Source organism: Haliaeetus leucocephalus, unplaced genomic scaffold (genome assembly GCF_000737465.1).
Source record: "Haliaeetus leucocephalus isolate CR32 unplaced genomic scaffold, Haliaeetus_leucocephalus-4.0 Scaffold605, whole genome shotgun sequence".
Taxonomy (NCBI): Eukaryota; Metazoa; Chordata; class Aves; order Accipitriformes; family Accipitridae; genus Haliaeetus; species Haliaeetus leucocephalus.
The window spans coordinates 3,431,492-3,455,028 of record NW_010973041.1 but is presented as its reverse complement, the minus strand read 5'-3'; the positions used below and the strand labels follow the sequence as shown (position 1 = coordinate 3,455,028).

Genomic DNA, 23,537 nt, shown 5'->3' with positions numbered 1-23,537 from the left:
TAAAAAAATAAATTAGTGAATTATTGCTCAAAAAAAAATCTTAATTTAAAAAGTAATTATTGTTCAGAGATCCATCACTGCATTCCTGTTCAGTGTGTGCTGCTAATGTTGGATTGCTTGAATTCATTTCAAGAAGTCATTGTGTTTCAGCTGTTTCTTTTTAACTTGAGGAATAATGTGGAACTGTCTTCTGGCCACGGTTGTATCTCCTGGCACTTGATACTGAAGCAGTTAATGTTTGCCCACAAACATTTGTGATCCAGCTTTAATTACACATCACTGTCTTATCAGAATGTAAATTTTATTCTGTCCTGTTGTGAAATTTCAAGCTACAAATTTAGAGAATCACAAGTAGCATTTATAAAAACATAGTTGTGCATGTATACCAGCATCTGAGTTAGAGAGCTTGTCAGTCACTGTCAATGAGATTCTATTTAGCTGTGGTCTCCATTTAAGTCTTCATACGAAGGAATACTGCTGAGACTTGATGCATGAGAAATTGGTGGTATATCAACTACAGAACGGATGATGGGTAATATTTCTGATTTTGTGCTTTTACCATTACCCTGTATGTCTGATGCTGTTTTCTCACCCTGCAGGCTGCTTTCTACTGCTCTGGAAACTGAAGAATCAGGAACTCCCCTCAGAGGGTCAAAGTAAGGTGCAGAAGCTGGTCTCTGTTGTTCTCCTGAGCATCTGAATCTACGACAAAAATTTCTAAAACACAGAACAAAAATCATTATGTTATTCTAATCAGAGTAAACCAATAGGAACTTAACAGATACCATTGAAGATGGACAATAAATTACTGAACTTCCTTCTTTTTCAAAATTTGAACTAACAAAGGGGAGCATCTCAACTTATAAGGAAAAGTCTAGTACGTACACTCTTGGTAATAATGTAATTTTCTACTTTTTATAATTTCTGCCTTTGCTTTTTGTTTGGGGGAAAAGTAAGTAAGTTAACTAAACGTGTGTACAGCCTTTCTGAGCTTTTATCACATATTTGCATAGTCTTTAATCCTATGTTTGGAGTAGCACCTTACTTTACTACCCAAATAATAAAGCACAGCACGTGACTGGAAAACTTACCCTTTTTCCATTCTGTACTTGATGAAAGCCATACAACAGCATATCATGAATATTAAGGAGCAGGCGAGAGTTGTACACGACACAGCAAGCATTACATTTACTTTAAAATCTTCTTGGCTGGTTTCTTGAGCTATGTTCCTTTGAAGCAAATCAGCGCCCTCTGACACTACAACAGTAAAGCACACCACTCCACTAGTACACATACAGTTCACGTCCTGGAAAAAGCGACTTACATAGAAATGGGTTATATCTGTGCGATATGCAAATAAAGATAAGCACTTTTTAATAAAATAACTAGTTGATGAATTGGCTAAAAGCACATCTTTCAATCTTTCTAGACATGATTTGTAACCATCTTAAAGAGTATTTCTGACAGAAGTTCAGCAGGCCCCAGGGACTGTTGAGATGCTACTACTCTGAGTTTATTAGAACCCATTTTTTCACCTCTGAGGAGATGGGGTGGTCTTAAGCACCTGTGGAACCACCAATTCTACATATTCCTAATTTACTGTGTGGAAAACCCATCAAGACTGCTATACTATATTCTTACTTGGCATTTTTTGGAAAAATACATTGCTTGGATGGTATCTGCTGTCACTGAGATCAGGAACTTGATTATGTGCTCTTATTTGATAAAAATGTCTTTGGTGCAATTAAAAATCCATCTCTTCTGCATTTCATATTTAAATACATAGCTAATTCTTTTGTATCAAGTGAAACAAGTGGGATTGTAAATAATTTCCAAGCAGTTGGCTGTTCTAGTTAAGACAATTTGTGTGCGGCTGCTATAGCATGCTTGATTGCATCAATGTTAATTCTTTTGCCTGTGAAAAGGAATGTACTGGGAGCCGTCTTCAGCGAGCTAGTGCTGTGGTTTAAGCTCGGCCAGCAACTAAGCACCACGCAGCCGCTCACTTCCACACCACCCCCCGCAGTGGGATGGGGGAGAGAATCGGAAGGAAAAAGGTAAAACTCATGGATTGAAATAAGAACAGTTTAATAGAACAGAAAAACTAAAAAGATAATAATAACAATAATAAAATTACAATACTAATAAAAGGATTGGAATATGCAAAACAAGTGAGGCACAGTGCAATTGCTCACCACCCACCGACCAATGCCCAGTCAGTTCCCAAGCAGTGATCCCCCCAGGCAAACTGCCCCCAGTTTATATACTGGGCATGACATGTCATGCCTAAGGGAATACCCCTTTGGCTTGTTTGGGTCAGGTGCCCTGGCTGTGTCCCCTCTGAACTTCTTGTGCCCCTCCAGCCTTCTTGCTGGCTGAGCACGAGAAGCTGAAAAATCCATGACTTAGTATAAACACTATTTAGCAACAGCTGAAAACATCAGTGTTATCAGCACTCTTCTCATACTGAACTCAAAACATAGTACTATACCAGCTACTAGGAAGACAATTAACTCCATCCCAGCTGAAACCAGGACAGCTAGTCACTCTGTCTTTTAATTTTTTTAAGGTTTTTTTACTGCTTTTTATGGCTATCTTTTAATCCTGGATTTGCTAAAGTTCGTATAGATATAACCCCCCCCTTCAGTTTCTCCTAGATCTTGTTAACTTTCCTAAGTGTAATTTGTTCTAATAAGCAGTAACAATCAGATCTTTAGCTTTTAGCATTATATAGTTTTTAAATGGTGACTAATTCTCAGTCAAAAAGGGGTTCCAAATCAGTCATAAAGCTACTTCTATCTATCAAGGTGAAACTCCCTGTTTGTGCTCTTCTATTACGTTCAGAGACATACTCACAAACATTCATAAATTTGGCTCTTGGATCTGAAAAATGTAAGATATAGTAATACTTCAGTATTACACAAGGAAAACCTTACATTTAAACAATAACTTTTTATTTCACCTTTTATGATGCTACATACAAACTCACAACAGACAAACCTTTTAGAGTAATTTCTTTCCTTACAGTTTGGTTTATAGAAATGCTTTTGCTTATAGCCCTTTGTTAGAAAATGAAACAAGGTTGGTATATTTTTCTAGCTATTCAGAAATAGAAACAAGTTAATTTATTTTGCCAGAGATACAGAAAGCATATACTGCTGTTTCATTCATGAATCAGTATGGATAAAAACCGTATAAGTCAGAGGCTAAATTTTGCACACAAATTTTGCACACAAACGTATGTCTCCTGTTCAGGTCAGTACAAACTTAACTTCATCCATATATTTGTGAATACATTTAACATTTTCCCTCAGTTGCAAAGTAGTAATAAAATGTAACTGGAGGTCGGAAAACAAGAGATACACAAACTAAAACATTCTTCAAGGTTTTGGCGCAGAAGCATGTTTTCAGATTAAAATCAGTTATTTGCATTACTTTTTCTATGGCTTGCTAATATGGCCCATGCTAAGTTTCATTGTCTTGGGACTTCAGCTTGTTTACCTGCTAACAAGTACATGTCTCAAAGACAGGGCTTGGCTTATGATTTTTTCTTCTTCTGTGATTCTCAGATGAACAAGTGACAAAGTCTCTTGATTTCAAGTTTCTTTTAAATTTCATTTTTGCCCACCAAATTTAGAATTTCTTTTGTTCTTATACTGTCTAGTTAGAAGAATTGAACTTATATTTAATCTTTTGCTGAGTCCTCTACCATACCATCCAAAGGTAGTTCTTCATTATGGCTCTGTGTGAGAGTAGTAAGGTAATGGGGTCCAAATCTGGATTCTGGAAAGAAAAAAGAACAGCTACAAAGATTATTTCTAAGATAAAGCAGAGAAGGAAAAAACAGAAAGTTCAACATCTAAGATGAAAGGGAAGGAGAGGAAGCATGCCTTCATTATTGTTGAAAGTCTAAAAGCTAGAAAAATCAGAAATTACTGTAGTTGACTCACAAACACGTTTGGAAAAGTGGTAAGAACTGCTTTCTTTAGAAAAAAAACCCCGTATGTTTTATTTTCTAGGACTTTGCAATTCTACAGTGATTAAAAAACTGAGAACTTGAAACAGCTATGTTATGAACTTACAAATAGCAAAGGAATACCTGGTCTTCAGCTCAATGAACCTGGGAAATTCATGTCAGATCAGCATGTCAAAACAGATTTTTTTAGTGTGATGGTATAATACTAGAAACCCCAATGAAAACACCAATTAGCTGTTACCTAGTGCCTGCTCTTCCTGAGAAAAGTCCTCTTCTGCTCCTTTGGTGGAGATGAATTTGTCTACAAGCAGTAATAATTAAGAAGCTGAAGTTACACAGGGTGAATCTCTTAGGAGTAGAAACTAACTACTTACAAAAATCCCAATCTACATATAAATTTTAAGGCAGACCTATTTTTGCAGAAGCATTTTCCAGACTAATATTTGATTTTTGATGGCCAGGTATGGAAGGCAATGCATCATTTGCCTATGGTGTTCTGGATGGGCTAACAGTTTTTACATGAGACCACCTTTCATGCTTCTTGGCAGAGTTGGTAAGTGTAACAGCCAGCACCAGTATGTCACTTCCTATATGCAGCTAGTCACTCAGCAAAAAAATACATTACTATTATAGTCCATTTTCATAATTGTCAATTGGTAATTCTAAATTGTAAGAGAAATACCTTAAAGGAATAATTCAGACAGAACTGGAAAGCCACTGTGTTAATCTATACACAGCGCCATGTGTGTTGACAGACAGTGTGGCTTTACTTATTGTCTGCAATTAAATCAGATGTGGATTCTCTTTAAACATGAACTGTAAACCATGTTGGTGATCACAAAGGTCACCAGTGAGCAGTAGACAGTTAAAAGGGTTCTTGAAACATAGTGAAACAAAGTGGGAATCAGTGGGATCTGATTACTTACAAGTCAAATTATGTCTATGAACATATTTTGTTAAAAGGTGGGAGGGCAGCAAGACATGCATTCTCCTCCCTCACCTACCATTCTGTCATTTTGTTCAATACTTTGGGATTAATTTAGGATTTCTTGACCTAACCTTTCATTAATTTGTCTTGTTCTTAGAACAGATGTGTCAGTAACAAATGAATGCAACACAACATAAAATTTGAGATGCATAGCTGCCTGATACGTGTGCCAGGCTCTTCTTTCTGGACCTTACTACTGCTTAAGCAGGTGTATATAGTTTCACACTGCTTAAATGGTACCTTCTGCTACTTACATTTCTCCTGCAATTTCTGCATACTCTTCTTTAACAGATCTTCTCCATCATCAAGTTGTGACACAGTTGTCCTTGCAGAAATGTCTAAATGAATGCATATTAAGTTGAACTCCTATCTTTGCCATATAAGTCCGGCATTTTCCAAAGAGCACAATGAGAGTATTCACAAAAACAGTCACATCCAAGTGAGAGAGACAATTTTCAAACTACGTAGTTGTGCTTTAACCGATTCCTGGCTCATTAAATGCAGTCATTTTTACAGAGAAACCAAACATTCTCTTCTCTGAAAATTTGGATTGCATTGTTCTGTAACTGCCTAAAGTGCAATTGAAATGAGTGTTCCAAAGGCCCCATATAACATGTTTCTTCCTCTATGTTTTTATTCATAACCTTTTTTGGTTCCAGTCTACAACATGCTTATAAATGAATAGTACAAATTTTGAATGTGCTTAGTTCAAGGACTGAATAGTACAGCACTGTTCGTCTCTCTTCCATCTTTCCCTTCCTGATGCATTAGAGGAAGAAAATTTTAGTTAACTAAAATCTTTTCCTTACAGGGGTGTTTTATAATTCCATTCTTTAACATTATAATTCTCTGATATTACAAATCCATGTATTTCGAATGTTGCCAGAAAAAGAGGCAAGGTGACTTCGTCCATGAGATATTCTATAGTCTGCTCTTTCCTCTGTCCCACTACAGGTAGGCTTTTCATTTCTGTCCCTTCTGTAAGCACTAGGCATGTGATTGCATGATCAAATCTGTTTCAAGGACATAGCCAACAGGATCCTAGATGCAATTATCCAGTCCTGTTACTAGACAGTCCCCACCAAATTTGTGTGGATGTATAAGCCATTCAGTAGGTTTGTGTGGAGACAGTGACTCTGTGAAACAATATTATAAGCAGTGATTGCAAACATTAAGTTCATATTAAATAAAAGGGAGAATTCCACTTCACATAAAATTTTGAATACCTGATCCTGAAGTGACAGAATATCTATACTTTGCAACTTAATGTCATAGTTTCTATAATCTTCTTACCAGGACTTTGTTCAACATTAGTGTTTTTGTCACCATCATCACCACCTTCTTCCTTCTCCTCTTCCAAATAATCTCCAGGTAGTGCTACTTTGGAGTAATCCGGAAAATGCTTAATCAGTAACTTCTTAGCCAATATATGTTTTTTCAAAAAACTGGTGATTTGACAGGCTGCAAAATACGTTTGCTGCAACAAGTGACTAAAACCAGTTTAATATATTATAAAGCAGTATTATTCACTTTTTGAAAATGCTGTTATTATTTAATTAAGATCTCAATAGTCATATGACACTGTATTTCTAAATATGGCCTGTTTCCAACAGCTATGTACATACACTGACGTTAAGGAACTGTCTCCTGTGTCAGGCTCCCACTTTGCTCTAATCTGCAGCCTTCACAGTACAGCATGCCAATCACAGTATTTCTCAGTCAGGACAAAATATTATATATGCTAAGAAAACAATATTCCAGTCTCTGGTCTGGAGTGTAAGATAACTGCTGCAGTGGTCAGGAAACCAGCAGTGCTTTTTTTACCTTGTGAAACATTTTTTCTTTTTCCTTTCCTTTTGTGAAACAGTGAATCTGAGCTGGAGCCAGCCAGAGAAACAGTTGAGAATGTTTCACTGTTGCAGTTTTGCTGTTCCTGATGACTGAACTCTGTTGTGTATCTGCAGGACTGACTGTCCCTGCACCATTAGTAAGCTCAGGGGCAAACCTTGTGCAATTCTCAATTCAACTTGTTGCTTGGTTCACGGAATTGTGAGCAGATGCTTTTCTCTCTGGTGTTACGAGCTCTAATGGTTATGTTCTGACTGGATGCTATGTGGTTGCTGGAGATGCTGGACAAGCTCTATGCATGTTTGCCTCCTATGTGCTTTTGCACCTGCAAACAGGCATAACAAGGCAAACTGCAGGATATGTTTTCAAAACGACAGTGCTACCGCAGTGGACAGGAATGTTTGTAGTAAGCTCTCTGAGGAAAAACTTCATTTAACTAAGAAATAATGAGAGGAAGAAATACCTTCTGCCTTTTTTTTTATATATATATCTAGCAGAATGTAAGCTCTGTAATAATTTTTACCATAATGAAGTTTTGATTAGAACATACCATCAGGTGAAATAAATTTTCTCGTAGTCCCTGCAGAAGTTAGGAGGGATAAAAAGACAAGCAAAATTACTTTCATAGTGGAAACAGTGCTACTTCTCCAGAGATTATCCTGGTCTCTATGGCTGCTCTTCTTAGTCAGAAGTGGGACACCTTCAGAGGTGTGGTACTGTGACATCATCATCATCATGCTAAGAGCTGTCATAAGGCAGTCAGACGAGAAGGCAAGCCTGCCTATCTGGCAAGACCCCACAAATTACACTGGAGCAAAGGGACACATACTTAAGATCATACGATCAGTCTTACAGATGGAGCTGCAGAGAGCCCTATGGATGTAGAAGGACTGAACAGCTCCGCTCCCACGTGACTCCTCACAGTTAAATCGTGCTGTGTGGCTTGCTGAGGGGAGGACATGCATTTGACACTGCAATTTGTAATAGTTCCTATTTAAAAAAAGAAAAAATTCTTCTCCTGCTGAAGAGTCTTACTGCAACACACATCCTGTGACTTGATCTACAAGTATAAGGTTCAACACAACTTTCAGTTCTCACCTGTTATTTTTGCTTGACTGTAAACTACAACTGTTTCAAACGCATGTTTCCAATTACAAGGGTTTTGTCTAAACTCTAAAGACTTCATTGCTTCAAAATACAACGTTCTTTGTTTAGATAATGCTGAATATAGAGTTCTAGTAATATTCAGCATGGTTAATTTTAAATGAAAAACCTAGGAAAGGTATCATGTTCCTAATCTGTAACAATTTGTCAGACTAACGATGTGACTGCCATTGTGCCAGAGCCTTTTAAAGAAATTTTAATACATGACAATCATTCTAGCTTTTGTGAACTGGAAAAAGGGCAATAAAGTGTCAAAGCACAAACCGCTAAGGTCTTACATAAGTAAGTGACATAGCTCCCTCTGCTGACTGCAGAAAGAAAAGTCAGGGGTTTAAAACGTGAATGAAAAAATACGCGCTGAGGAGAGAGAGCGCTGCTGAACAAATATATGAAGAAAAAACGAAGGCTGAGAAGAATATAATTATACTAGGAGAATAGAAGTCCACAATTTGTAAATACTTATTTAATCAACACTCACATAAGCTGACTTACCATTGGCCCACGTTACTCACATAAGCAAGGATTGTAAATTTGACACAATAATGCAAAGATGAGAAAGACGAGTGTTTCTGGTGTGGCACATAGAGATCCAGTCTGTAGCTTTTGGCGGTTCAGTAAAATGGCTTTTGGTGCAGTAAGATGAACTGTGATCTTACAGCCATCGCCCTTCCTAGAGGCATTCAGTTTTGGTTGTAACAGTCACTACTTTTTCAAACTTGCATTTGGACATGAGCACTTGAACCCTTTTTGGTGTAAAACATGACATATCTTTTTTAACATCAGAGACAAGTGCATTCTCTCTCTGGAGACAAAGAAGTTTCAACCTCTGTCTGAGGCGGACTGTATTCAAGTGACAAATCCCTCACTACAGGTGAGAGGAATAACACAGAGGCAACTTGCATGCAATAATTCCCTACACCATCGTTGCAGGTAGTGCACAGATCTGTCCACAAGGAATTCAAGTCAAACAGAATGCGAACCCTACGATTAAGCATAGTGTGGTGGCACTAAAAATTAGGGTTCATATTCAAAGCAGCCTAGAAGTGATTGATTGACTAGTTAACAAGCAGGGACGTAAAGCAACATGAGGAGCTACCAGAAAGTTTGTGCTGCAGGACATGAGCAAATGTGATTTTGAGCTGAGAGGTTGATTTAGCAGAACTGGACACATGGTAAACAGAAGACTATGGAAAAAACCAAACATCTAAAACAACGTTTTAGAAGATATTGAAGAGAGGGGACTGAGGTGAAGAAATAATAACAAGGAATTCTGGATGGTCATCACCAGTCTTTTACCCCAGGATCCAATGATGTTGTGTCACCAAACTGGAGGAGTACTCCTTATCCTCCTTGTATTGCTGCTGTGGGGAGGATGAAACTTGAATGGAAGAAAAAGGTGATGATGAACATAGAGGAGGACAGGGAAAAAAGAACAAACAAACCAAACAAGCCAATGTTTAAACCAAAGCCATTAGCTCCAACTTATTCTTCCCATTTACACTGCAAGTTGCATTGGAATCAGTGTGATGCTCTTTCAACACTTTAATTCAATGGGCACAGCTCACAGAGGGAGCCCGGAGGCCCAGCAGTTTGTACAACACTTTGTGCAGAAGAAGGCAGGAACTCTGCTGGGAGCTGTGCATGTGTGCTCAGCAACGGTGGTCACAGTCTCAAGAACCCACTGGAGCAACTGCTCCTGATCTTGACCTAGATGGGACTTCCACAGGAAGACGCAGGTCTCCAGGTGTGGGGTGGAGGGCAGTGCAGAAGACTGGGGCCTCGCTGAGGCCAGGATGAGGGTGATGGTGCCCTTGCTCACAGAGGTTGTGTGCACTGTTTGAGGTTCTCTGTTGCCAAGTAAAGGAGCAGCAAGAGAAAGTCAACAGGCTGCACAGTCTCAGATCCATCAAGAAAGAGCTTACCTGGGCCATGTCCAAACAAGAGCCTGAACACCTCAGTTGTCCCAAAGGAGGGGCAGGCAGAGGCTGTGCTTATCAAGCTGGGAGATGGAGACTCCCTCTATGGTGAAGGCTGGGAGCTGGTCACTTCTTGCACCAGGAGGACTACTCCTGCACCACCTGTATATCTTCAGCTACAGAGCAGGTTCAATGTCCTAACAACAGCGGAGGGAGTCAGATCTGTGTCCAATGAAGCAGGCAAGCCAGCAGAGCCTGAGCCCTGCAGCAGCACCAGGAGGAAGTGTGAGACACTCTCTGCTACAGGACGGGTGTCCCATCTGCTGACCTGGCCTGCTGTAGGGGGGGCAGTTGCTCCTTGACAGGAGCTTGGACATTGTGGAGACACTGCTGGTGCCTGTCCAGCTCCTGGACTAGTACCCTCCACGTTCCTCCTCATGGATATGGAGTGATGCTGCCAGGGAGGCCTGGAGTGTAGCATCTCCTGCAAACGCATGGTAAAATAACCTGTATAAGCATCTTCACTGCTGTTTAAATTACTGACTTGCTGGAGAACACACATGGGCAATATCGCCACGCATCTGATCTGCCATAACTGAAGCTAAAGGAACATGACTGAGCTTCTTAGTGTAGCGTGTACTAATTATTACAATAATGCTGTTGCAGTATTGAGGTCAGCCAAGTCAGAGTACCAGGCAAACAGTAAATGACAGCATAGTAGTCACAAAGTGGATTCTGAGGTACCTGTTGTTTGCTTGCAGAAGGTACTGATATCAAAAGGAGCAGACGTGCGATTTAGGTCTCTGCTTGAGGTAGTACAACAACAGATTTAAATTGTCCCTTAATTAAAGATGTCCAAAATTATTTTCAAAACTGACTTTTTTTTTTACATGGGCTAAACCACCTTCCAACTTTAACAACAGGACACTGATATTATCCAGATTGGTTATGTATGTATTTTGCTTCCATAGAGAGGAAATTAAGAGATATGTGCAAATCTGTATTATACAGATGATCTATAACAGGTTTAATTTCAGGATACTGGTTCTTAGCTGTCTTGCAATTGATCTACAACAACCTAATTGTCTATTACTTGCTTTTCTCCTTTTACCATGGATCATAGAATCTCTTCCATTTTCATTTTTCAAGAAATAATTATACTGCCTGCTATCTTTATGAGTAAGCATTGCCACAGGATCAAAGTTAATGAGATCCATCTTGTTAATTTGCTGTCATGGCCTTTGAAAATGCATTACTTTGCACACTTAAATATATACTCCATTTAGGATTATCTCTTCCTCTCTTTGCCCTCGTTGAGTGCTCCAGAAGGGGATCTGTTGAATGTTCACCAGAACTGATAGTACCTCCTGCATGTGGAGGATGTTCTTGGGCCAAATGTTGCAATTTTCTATGATTTCCTTACTTTTTCCCCAAACAAGTACCAGAGAAGGACTAACAAAAAAACCCCACAAACACACACATACACAAAAAAAACCCAACCAAACCCCCCAAAACCAAAGAAGAAATCAAAACCCCAGAACAGAATATAATGTGAGGAACTTCATACTAATCTATGAACTAACTTCTGCTCAGAAAACTCTTAGGTCTATTTCATTCTGCTCATCAATCACAGAATTAGATTATTAGTTAAAATCTGCAACCATAGTATATTGCATTTCACTTTGAAAGAAAATACAGCTTTTTCCATATCAAAACTAAAAAGCTATATAGTGATTACACAGCAGCATTAAGCACTAGCAGCTCCAGTGCCATTTCTAGCATGCTGATTCCTTGTCATAGCTTTACTCTGAGCAGGATTTTAGGAATTTACTTCCATGAACTTGGGTTTGACAACCAAGAAAAAGGCTTAGTGACTTTAGCCTACAGAAAGAACAAGATAGAAGGATTTGAATATTTCCTCAGTTTTTTCACATCACCCTAGGCTCAGAACAGAAGGCCAGAGGCAGTACAGCATAGACACTTAAAAAACAAAACCAAACCAAAACAAAATCTAAGAAAACCCAACCTGAAGTGCTTGATGTCTGGACAGTCAAAAGCACTATAGAAGGGACATTCCGATTTCATTTTATTTAAACATAGAAGTACTTGGGCAACAGCTGAAATTTGTACATTCACATAGGAATTAGAAGAACAGAAAAAATACTATTTCAGATCTTCCACTTGAAAAAAAGGTAATCAGTAACAGTTTCCAGCTGTTTCACTACGAAAATGTTAAATACCATACTTAGCTCTTTTTATGGTCTTTTATTCTTTTATTGGTTCAAACAAAAAGCTTTCTCCTTTATTCACTCACGCTGCCACTTGCTCTGCTCTACATCTCTCATTCCTTTTGAGCAGAGCAGAAGCTTTTTTCAACATTCTGAACATGGCACATACCCTGGCTGGATCTAATAATGAGCCTCTGGCTGGGCCACAGACCCTCAGGGAACAGCCAACCTGTTAGAACAATTAAGAGTTTTGAATGAATGCATCAGGTCCACTTTGAATCCTGCAAAACCGCCTCCAAACTAAGAACAGGAAATGGCAATTAAGTTTAGTCCCATTTGTTATTCCAGTCTGTTAACAAGTGAGCTGCTGCAGTAAGGCTTTTATACCAATTATTTTATAGTGGTCAAATTTTCAGACATTTGTTTGAAGTCAGGTGCGAGTTTTGAGTTTTGTTATGTTCCTGTTCCAGTAGTTTGATCACTTTTCAGAGACGAGTTTGCATCATAACAACTTGTGGAAATGCAAAAGCCCACAAATCAGAAGTAACAAACTGAAGACATTGTGTTTCCCAGCACCTGAAGTGGCAGTGTAAAAAACAGCAGTACAGGCTGGCCTTTGACATCACTCTCCAGGCCTGCAGAGTAAACGTCTCGGGTTGTTTTGTTGGTGTTTTTTTTTTTTTCTTTGCTAAGGTATGTGTCTTCTCTGCTGTACTTTGTATTTTGGAATTGTTTTTTCCAATGGACTGGTGTAAAGAATGATTGATCTAGGTCCATCGCATGAAATCAGCCTGTGAAATATTAGCTAATAGCAACAAAATGCTGTGTCAGACTAAGGTAGCAGCTTTACCACAGTTCCTGCTCATCTGCAGGAGCATTCAGGTTGTCTGAGATGGGAACCCTGAGAGGCACTCAAGCATTCATCTATCAGTAAAATTCAATTTTCTATGCGTTATTTGGAACAGACATTTTGAGGATCAGCCACACATCAGAAAGCTCAGAATCGTACACTGGTGACACATAAGTGCCACTTACAAGCTGAGTCTTTTGAATCAGTTCAGCCTCTTCCTTTAGCCTAACCTTTCTCCAGTTTTTATAATGGTATGTCATGTCCAAATAACTCAGAGCTAGAAACATAGGCTAGGCAAGTCTGATTTCACTGCCATGGATGATCAGCATAGAAGTACATTACCAGCAAGTTGGCTGATTGATGGGCTCCGAACACCACCACTAAAACAAAAGAATACAGTGTTTGTGTAATTTTCTTTTCTTGCACTGATTTTTTTTCTGCTAGGAAAATCTAGCACAGGAACACTTAATGAAGGATGTCCTGTCAGTGAAACCTGCTTACTAAGGAAACGAGCTCTGCTTCTCAGGCTATATGTAACAGCTCAGAAATTTGTTGTATACAACCCAGTTTGAGAAGCATAAATGCAGTGCATTAGATGATCAGGATTTGGGTTTTTTTCTCCTTGAAGAGTGCCACCCAGTATATACTATTTCTCTCACACTTGATCATGTCATAGCTACTTAAAAATTAAGCAAGTAAGTAGGCGGATTAATTGGTCATAGTATTAATATGGTTATTATGGTGGCAACTGGGAGGGCCAGTGACTTAGTTCTTGGGCTTAACTATGCAGGTCTTACATACGTGTGTCACTGAAACTACTGGTAAGTGTGAGAGTTACTAGACCGTACTGTTAGCATATTTCTCTGATCATTTGCTAGGAAAAAGTCTCAGAAAGCCAAAACAGGTGGTGGTTTTGTTTTCTTTTTTCTGTTAACACAGTATAAAGTGCACATGCAACTTAGGTTATTAAGAACTTGTCTGTTGGGAGCAGAAAAGAACAATTTGTGGAAACTTATGATGATTCTTACAGCTGGAGCCCAGGAGAGCCTGAAAGACTCAGGGACTGTGAGTGAAATACACTCCAGTGCAGCATGCCAGCACGTAGCTTGGACAATCACTCACAGCTGACTTGAGACCTGTCTGCAGACTGAGGAGGTCTTCCAAACCTGGGCCTGAATTCTGTTACTATCACTCCATCCGCTGACTCTCTTTTCACTCATGAATACAGAGGCCATTGGGTAGAAAACAAATAGTTCCATAATTTGTCTAAAATGACACCATCACTGAGCCAGAGGCTAGCAGCAGTGAAGGATGCAGCTAAGTTCAGTGGGTTCCCAGCCACTTTTATTGCTCCAAGCACATGAAGGTTAGGTGCATTCAGCAAACTGCTTCCCTCACTTGCTAGGTGAGAGCAATACCGCTTCTTAGAAGTCAGCCTCTTGCTATGAAGAGCATTGGCACATACTAGTACTGCCAGCTGATAGATGTTGCCCATTTTAAAGCAGAAAGTAACATGACAGGTGCTTAACACAGAACTAAAAAAAAAGCACCCTGATTTGCAGAGCTGACTAGCCTGACAAGATTTTGCAGTGCTCTAGGAGGACTCCATGACACAACTCATGCTGATACAATACAAATGTCAAATTTTAGAATGGTCTATTTTTGGTTTTGTGTTGTGGGTTTTCTTCTGTTTGACTGATAGAATATGATATAATTTGGGTTACAGCAGGAGATGGGCTTGAGTTACTGATTATGCAATGAGATGCCACCTTCCTTCCTAACTGCTGCTACCCCTTGTGCCACATTTATTAGTGAATGGTTAGTAATTACCTAGAGTATGGCTTTTAGGGGTGTGAGTAACATGCGGCTTTTACTCTGCTACTAATGGTGCCAGAATGGCTCCACTTACCAAAATGCATGCACCTGGTGGGTGATGCCTTCAGATGACCAATTTACTTAAATTGCTCTAATTGCTGTGACATATTAAATACAATCCAAGGGCTCAGATCATGAGGTCCATCTGTTGTATATCAGAACTATTTTTTTAATCAGGCAGATCTGTTTGTTTTTCACCATCTCGCCTGCTGGGTTTGCCCCACTTTTATTTTATGCCAGCTCTGAGGACTGTGAAGAGCAGTATGGAATAGAAAAGGGAAGCTGAATCCTGCTTTGCCATCATATTGTGCAGCAGCAAGCAATCATCATCCCAATTCCAGTGGCAATGACACAGCTGCGACAACTTCTCCAGTGTAGCAGGGTGTGTTGGATATAACAGCCAGTCTCACTTCTCCTCTGCTGTTTTGCTCCTCAGCTGACTCAGGAGGTGTCTTCCACTTGCTCTTCAGCTTTCATTGCTCTATGGAGTCAGGCTAGGGAAAAAGAGGGAGGCACACAGCAAAGCTGGAGAGGGAAGAGTTTACTGCAGCTCTTTCTCCTGACAGCATAGGTCTCTTTGGGCCTAGACAGGGAAATTGACAATGGCAGTCTAAAGAGTTTCATTGCTGCTAAAGAGCCTACATACTCTGCTGTAATCGCAGGCTTACCACACCACAGGATTGGAGGCACTGCTGGAGGTTGCTAGTCCAACCCCATACTCAGAGCAGGGTCACTTTGAACAGGTTTCTCGGGGTTGTGTCCAGTTGGCTTTTTTAGTATCTCTAAGGATGGAGACCCCACAACTCCTCTGGGCAACCTGCTCCAGTGTTTGAACACCCTCACAGAGAAAAAGGTTTTCCTTATGTTTAATAGGAGTTTCCTGTTCAACAGGAGTTTGTGTCCGTTGCTTCTGTCATTGGATACCACCACTGAGAAGAGTCTGACTGTCTTCACTCACCTCATCGAATACCCCCATGGGCCTTCTCCAAGGTAAACAGTCCCACCTCCTTCCGCCGCTCCTTGTATGAGAGATGCTCCAGCCCATTCATCATCCTTGTGGCCCTTTTCTGCACTTGCTCCAGTCTGTACCGCCTCTTGTATTGGTGAGCCCAGTTCTGAACCCAGCACTCTAATCATGTATTGCCAGGGCTGAGCACGGGGAAAGGATCAGCCCTTGACCTGCTGTTAAGACTGCTCCTAATGCAGCCCACGAGGCTGTTGGCCTTGTTGGCCATGATGGCAGATTGCTACGTCATGGTCAGCTTGGTGTTCACCAGGACCTGCAGGTCCTTCCCTGCCCAGCTGCTTTCCAGCTGGGTGGCCCCCAGCATGCACTGGTGCCTGAGGCTGTTCCTCCCCAAGCGCAGTACTTTGCATTTCCCTTTATTAAACTTCATGAGTTTCCTGTTGGCCTTTTTCTCCAACCTATTGAGGGCCCTCTGACTGGTGGCACAGCCCTCTGGTGTATCAATATGCACATGCTACCCTGAGAACGTTCCTGCTACCCTTGCCATTTGGCTTCTTTCAGCTCTGCCAAATTCCTCCACTTCCCTCAGCAGCTGTTTTCCAGTTACTCCATTAGTCCCAGCATCTCTAATCTGCAGGTCCTCCCCACCATCAGAGACACCCAAAGTCCAGCATCACCCCTCCTTCTCCTTCGTGCTGTCTCAACACAGCTGACAGCCATTCTTAACCCCTATGGTTCTGCTCCCCTCAAGCTCCGTAACTAACTTGTATTCAGTACACAGTAGCTTTATATATAATAGTGCATATATAAATATGGTTACATATGGTTTAGGAATCAGGCCAAAGGAAAAAGAAATAGTCCAATGTCCATATGCTGGAGGTAGTTTCTGTCATCCCATTAGATCTTAATTTCCTTCTGTGGCAGCCAAATTCTAACCAAAGTTCTTTACTTCCGTTTTTAGGGGATGAAACTTTGCCTTGAACTAACTGGCTTGGTGCTACTTACATGTCCCTCCTGGCTTGGAGTGTCCCATCAGGAACCAGCTGAAGAACATGATGAAATACATGAGTTATCCAAGCTCGAAGAACTGACAGGCAAGAACTAGCACGCCAGCTTAGCTAAGGAAGGGCTACTTGTATGGCTAGTCCAATCCCACTGGTGTCAGTGAGAACCTGGCCAGTTTTCATTAGCATGACAGTTGGTTAATTTTTCTTGATGTTGCATTGGTGCCAGGAAGGCTGTGAGGAAGTTGGTGCATTGGTAGTGATGGATCTCACTCACTTCTAAGTCCTGTGAGCCTGCCAGGAGATTCTACCCCACAGTAAGAAAACCATATGCATTTCTTTTGCTGAAGAATTACATCCTAAACAACTTCACAACACTTCTGCAAGGTTATGTGTCTTTTATTTGTATTTGGATTTCATCACTTCATCCACTAGGATTGATTTGAAAAGTAATCTTTCCTTTTCTTTTAATAAGTACAACAGTTAGTGTTGGTCTCTCTGCCCATGCAGTTGAACCACCATTTAATAGCAAACAGAACTAAAAGAGCCTAAGACACATCTGACATCATTAAAAAAAATTAACATACCAAACAGCACTGATGCATGGAGGAGGAAAAGGAATCAACCACTTATTTCTTAGAAAGATGCATCCCCCTTAAAAATTATCAAAATAAAAAAATGTATTCTGTGGGGAAGAGCAGGCACTGATATATGCATGCACTGATACTTCCATATCCATATCCCCACCAAATGTGTGTGTGTGTGTATATATATGTGTGCACACACATGCACGCACATGTATGTATTAGACTGGAGAAGTAATTTGTTTTTTCCCTGGGAGAATATTACTATAAGTCTTTATTATATTATATCTGTCTTTAAAATAGGAAAACTTATTAAAACAGAAAAGAAACAACTCCTTTAATACCTCCAATGTATTTGGCTAAACCTTGAAGAACACTGCCTCTCTATTTAGCAAGAAATACATGAAAAATCAAGGTTGATCATTTTAGATTTAAAAGTATACCACTACCAGGTTCTTATTACTGATTTGGCTTGCTTTGCCCTTGGAATAGACTCCATAATTATTAAAAATGTCTTTAGTTTCTTCCAATATCTAGGAAAAAATGTCTAAACACTGACCACTTGTCTGTACTGGGTGCCCCAGTGTTATCCCCTTTCTAAAGCACTTAGAGCATGTTATATAATAGTGAGCATATTAGTGTGTTTTATACATAGTGCATCCTGTTTTGCAGTGCTTGCAGGTACCTCCTGCTCTCTTGCTTCTGCTCTTCTGAAGAGATAATGCAAAGCCAACCCTTGGCGGTCTCTCCTCAGAGGGTGTAGTTGAGGCGTATCCTTTCTGGAGGTACAGAGAGAGGTGAGAAAGCTACTTTTTGCAAGAACATCGCCCCTGGGAAAGCGTAAAGAAGATCAAAAGGCAGAAGGCCAGCTCTGAGACTTCACTTCCAGAAAATGTAAGAAACCTGAAGAACATGCAGAAAAGGTAAAAAGCAAAAGGAAGGAATGGCTTTTTGTGAGAGGGCTCCAGAATTGGTAATTTATTCAACCCAAAGTACAAAGGTGCTAAAAGACCATTTTAGTCTATTGTTAATAGAGACACATAATAGTGGCTCCCCAAGGGTACCGTTCTCTGTGTCCTCTCCAGAGAGGCCCAGTGAATTTTCTTGCACATGATCGCTGGGACAATGTTCACCCCTTAGGTTTCTGCATGTCTTGAGTAGCTGTCTGTAGGTCCCCATAGAGTTACACATTAACTGTTTTCTTCCCCTTTCCCTGCCTTGTTCTTAATGAATCCATTGGTCAGGAGAATCAAATACCTTGTCTGGTATAAGTTTTGCTGCATAGTGCTTGAGTGCTTGGGGAAAACTCAAGTTTTCCTAAGTACCCAACTTCTCTCAAATCTGATGGAAATCATCAATTTCACTCCTGTGTATCAGTAAAAAAAAACCCCTTTGATAGACCCTTCATAAAACCTAAGGGAGGTTATGTTAAGATTTGTTTCATGTTACATTTGTCACTTCAATGACACTAGTCTATGTTCACACTAAGTAGAAGTTCATTACAAAATCCGTTATTACAGAGAAATGAAAGCTATTAAGTCTTTAATTGCTGAAGGCAATTTTGGTATCACAGGATCCTTTCACACTCTGAAGTAAAGCTGCCTGTGGTCTCAGTCAGCTGAAGTGATCCGTCTCATAGTGCCTTGAAACTTAACACTTAACAGCATCTCTTAAGATAAGTACCAGACTAAAAAAAATTGGTTTTTAGGCAAGAAAAACAAGACCTGATTGAAAGACTAGAAAGGTGATTAAAAAAACCCAAAACAACAAACCCAAACAACCCCTTCCCCACCAAATCCCAGAACCATATGAAATGCTGGAATGATTAGGAATATACATAATTGGTAAGATCACATAGAAAGTTTTTCTCAGTAGGTGAAATGGGTGCCTCTGCATACAATCACGTTTAAACTCAGTTCTCATTACATATCCTGAGGAATCACATAAACCAGGACCCGCAATTAACAACAAAACCACGATTCTGTCCAGATATGACCCAAGCAAATTACTGATGAAGCTGGAATCCTTGAGCACAATATCCAAGAGGACGCTGCCCCTCTCCTATGGGAAGGTATAATATGACACTTTGATGTAGTGATGCCACGTTCCAGACATTATTCTTACTGGGATATCAAATACCAGGCACAGGAAAAGGAGAAATGGCCCATAGCCTGAGATGGCTGGGCTGTGGCTGAATATCTCTGCAGTGGAAGCAAGAGTACCTGTTGCGAGATATTCAGCCGAAGGCCAAGCCCTGCCAGCTGGACGAAGTTTATTTCATCACCTAGCAAATTCCATGTTCTTCCCAGCAGAATAAGCAACCAAACCAAGTACATTTTGCACTTCTTTGTGGCTGGTTCAGCTCCTGGGTTGTAATAGGTTTTTCCCATTACAGGAATTGTGGCCAGGTCAAAAACAAATCCTCTAGGTTTCAACTCTGCATTTCCCTCCTTTGCTTCATACAGTGTGCTGTACTAGAAAAGGAAACACAAGAGTTTATGAAAAACAGTTTTAGAGAAAGGAAAATACTCCAACAGGCAAGTTTCGCATTCACAAAAAGGTTATTCAAAAATAATTCAAAGTAAATGGGAACAAATTCTTCATCTTCAGACTGAGCTACAGTGAATAGACTTAAACAGCGTATGTTAAGTAATGTAATACAATGAAGAATAAATTATTTTATGTATAAAATACCATGTTTTTCAATATATGTAGTGACTTTGATTTTTATGCACAAAATTCCACGCATTTGCATCTTCATGTTAATCTTTAAAATATAGCACTGCAGTACTGCTCAAATGGCAACTGACCACAGTGAAATTCAAGAGCACTGTATCGGCTACAGCTCCATCTCTAACAGTGCAACAGCCCAGTCACTTTGGAGGAGTACAGGAAACCCTTTTGTATGCAAATGATGTTGTAATTCCAGGCAATTGTGATCCACACATACCATGTACCTTCTTCCAAAGATGTAACATTTCTCATCTCCTTTAAAATAAGGCAACTAAGCTCAGCATTAGCTGTGGCAATGAATTCCACATATAACAAGCTAGTTATATCCTGCAAAAGTGCTGGCAGGCCAGAAATTATCTGTGTGTGCATTCTAATCCCCAAAGAATTAACCTGATTGCAAAGACCACCGAAGGAGGTAGGAACATGTCAGTCCATCCCCTTGAAAGCAAAGAATAATGCTGCTTGCATAATTCTAAAGATGCAGAAAAGCCTCCACAAGTTACACTGAATGTTCACAGACAAAAGCCCTTTGTCACAGCAAGGACGTGATCACTAACATGTGCAAGCCCTATTTTAAGCAGGCAGGCAAGCAAACCAGAATGTACCACCACATGAGCTAGAAAAGGTTTGCTGTTATTGTTTAGTGTCTGCTACCCCTCTATTTTGAATGTTTCAATCACTGGATAGTCTACGAGATTTGCTTCTGATACTGTCTCAGAAGATGTAAACATACCTAACTCACTTGAGAAGGCAGCAACGGGGTTCAGCGCTTACTCAGGAAGGAGTAATCTTTCACAATAATACAAGGGTGCAAAATTCATTAGAAGGCACAGAATATATAGCTGTATTCCACTTAACTCCCATTTATTCAGCTGTATCTCTCTTGTGATCTCTCTGTTAACTATTGCTTTAGTTTTCTTTGTAGAAGAAAGCCTCTTAGCAGGACATATTTGGCATAGAAGACTTGATTTACTGCAATGGATCCTTCCAGGCTGTCCATACATATGTTAAATTGGACTGAGTACTGGAAAAAAATTTTGTGTTAGTCCAGTGTAGAAAGCAAGCTACACTGCTGGACACTGTTTAGATGCAACCGAGACCTTCACTTAGTCCCTCCTGCTCTAACCTTTATACTACTCACCTTTACTGTATATTCCTCCCAGTTATTAAAATTAAATTTCTTCTTCCCTGAAAAGATGAAACTTTAAAGGTGAATGAGAGGGATCCTTTTTCTAAGAGGATGGGAGGATATCAAGTTACATGACAGATTGGTGTACTTCAGAGGGTACTTCAGGAAAATGCTGACTATAGCTGCTTTTTATGTAACATAGAGATACGGAGCAGATTTGCTGTCAGTCACAGTATGAATTCAAAGGGAAGACTTCAACACTGCAGAGCTATATCTGGATTCCTACTCATCTAATTGAGATCAGGCTGTCCCATTGTCACCCAGTTATGAGCCACAATGAAGCACAAACTGCCTGATCAGCTGAAGGACAGGGCTGTGTTCCTGGAAACACCAGGCTTGCTAGCATTTGGGAATGGTGGCCAAGACTTAGGTGGCCTGGTGAAGGGTGGGGGGGCATTAAAGGCTAAAAGTCTTCTGTGATTCCAGACTGTCTTAATATTCTGCTGCACTTACAAAACAAAGCACATACGAAGAAACAAAAGAAAAAGGAAACAACATTGCAGCTAACAATACAGTTTCATTTCAAAACAACTAATCTGGAGGTCAGCCCAGGGACCTGAATTTCAGTAAAGCTTTAGCAGCAGGAGCACAGTCTGTCATCATTTGTGGCTGAAGAGGTTCTTGTCCCTAATGAAGGAGCTAGAACTAATATGAAATTGATTCTTCTTTGCCTCAATAATCCATGTCACTCAGATGAGCTTCCTAGCAGCATATTCAGTGTTAAGAACACTGACAGTGGTGGGAAGCGTTTGTGAAAGTAACTGTGGTTCCCAACTTTCCTGCTTTCATGGATTAACAAGCAGGGTCAGTCCATGGGGACTGTCACGTTCTTGAACTCTGCAGTAAGAAGGAAATTGGACCTTGCTTTTCTTCAGTGGGTAGCTTTTTAATGACACATCCTGGTTGTCATCTCTTTCTGTAAAACAAGAAGGGGAGATTAATAAGCAAATGGCATTTGTTGTAAAGCATGCACACACCTCTTCCCAGGTAACAATTCTGCATCTCTGCAAATTCACACGGTTTTATATGCCACCATGGTTCTGCTCCTCTCTGTCACTTTCAAGGACAATGAACATAACTGGCAATTAGCATGCAGCGTGTTGTCATTTTTGACAGCTTTAATACCCTACTAATTCCCTAGCCATGTCAGGTAAATGGTTTTGCATCCCCCAAAAAAGAAATACATCACCTGCAAAAGCAAGAAACCTTTTAATTTAATATAAGAAAAAGGATTCCAATCATTGCCATTGAACCTGCAGCCAACAGGAAATGTAGAGATACATTCTTTGTGTAGTTACTTCTGCCTACACGTGGACACAAAGGGCACACGGACACGAATGTTCTTTAACACTTGACCAGAGCTGAGGCATTTGTCTCTAGGTTGGGGTCTTGGAGCATTCATAGACTCCATTAGGAACTGATGTTTGGGATCCATGCAGGATTTAATTGCTCTGATTTACAGGCACTCTGATACAAACTCTCTGATAACTGTCTGCCCCAACTGTCTGCCCCATTCTATAAAACTCCTCGTATTTTTCAGCAGATTTTCTTCAAAGATGTATCAGACGGTCTGTCCAACAGCCGTCCACGTACATCGCATAAATGTGTGCCATTTGCTGCCAAGGCTGAAGGGTTGCCACATCTAAGGGTCATCATAGTTGTGCAGGTTGTCACTTTAGGTCCTCTTTCATAGTGTCTCCAGACTGTACAGTATTTCCCTTGGAAAATCCATTTATATTTACCAAGTTATCAGGAATTTCTAAAAATCTTCTTAGCTTGCTTGAATAATTTGTTATAATTAATAAGATCATTAGTATCTAACTTAAAGGGCTTCCTGACAGTCTTGTAACTGTATCTTACTCTGTGCTCAGCAGATCTTTTCTCCACCTAGAATCCTACGCAGAACTGTAGGACTTCTTTCCCCTTTCAGAGCTTTAATTAGTTTTCATTTCTTGTTGATTCATAAACTGTCTGGCATCACTTGTTATTTTGCTGTCATGCATGTAACAATGGAATATTGTCATTTGCAGCTGTTATAAAGACAATGGTAATTAGAATAATAATTTATACAGTAATGTGTGATCTCCACGGTGATCCATACAGTAATCTGAACTAGTAGTTGCTTTTCCTTTCCTTTCCTCCAATTTGTTGAAGGTGACAAAGGTGAATGTTCATGGAAAAATCTGTCTCTTTTTCTCCTTTTTTTTGGGGGGGG

General features: G+C 40.1%; 1 protein-coding gene across 1 annotated transcript in view; it reads right to left on the bottom strand.

Moving 5' to 3' along the window:
* Positions 1-643: 643 nt before the first annotated feature.
* The window catches only part of MOB3B (MOB kinase activator 3B), a 91,812-nt gene continuing 68,918 nt past the window's right edge, over positions 644-23,537 (bottom strand). Inside the window, exons 4-8 of the mRNA XM_010578174.1 lie at positions 19,623-19,874; positions 6,258-6,441; positions 4,218-4,277; positions 3,715-3,783; positions 644-717 (exon numbers count right to left, since the gene is read on the bottom strand). Of these exons, the coding sequence (XP_010576476.1) occupies positions 644-717; positions 3,715-3,783; positions 4,218-4,277; positions 6,258-6,441; positions 19,623-19,874 (639 nt within the window). The remainder of the gene's footprint in view (positions 718-3,714; positions 3,784-4,217; positions 4,278-6,257; positions 6,442-19,622; positions 19,875-23,537) is intronic.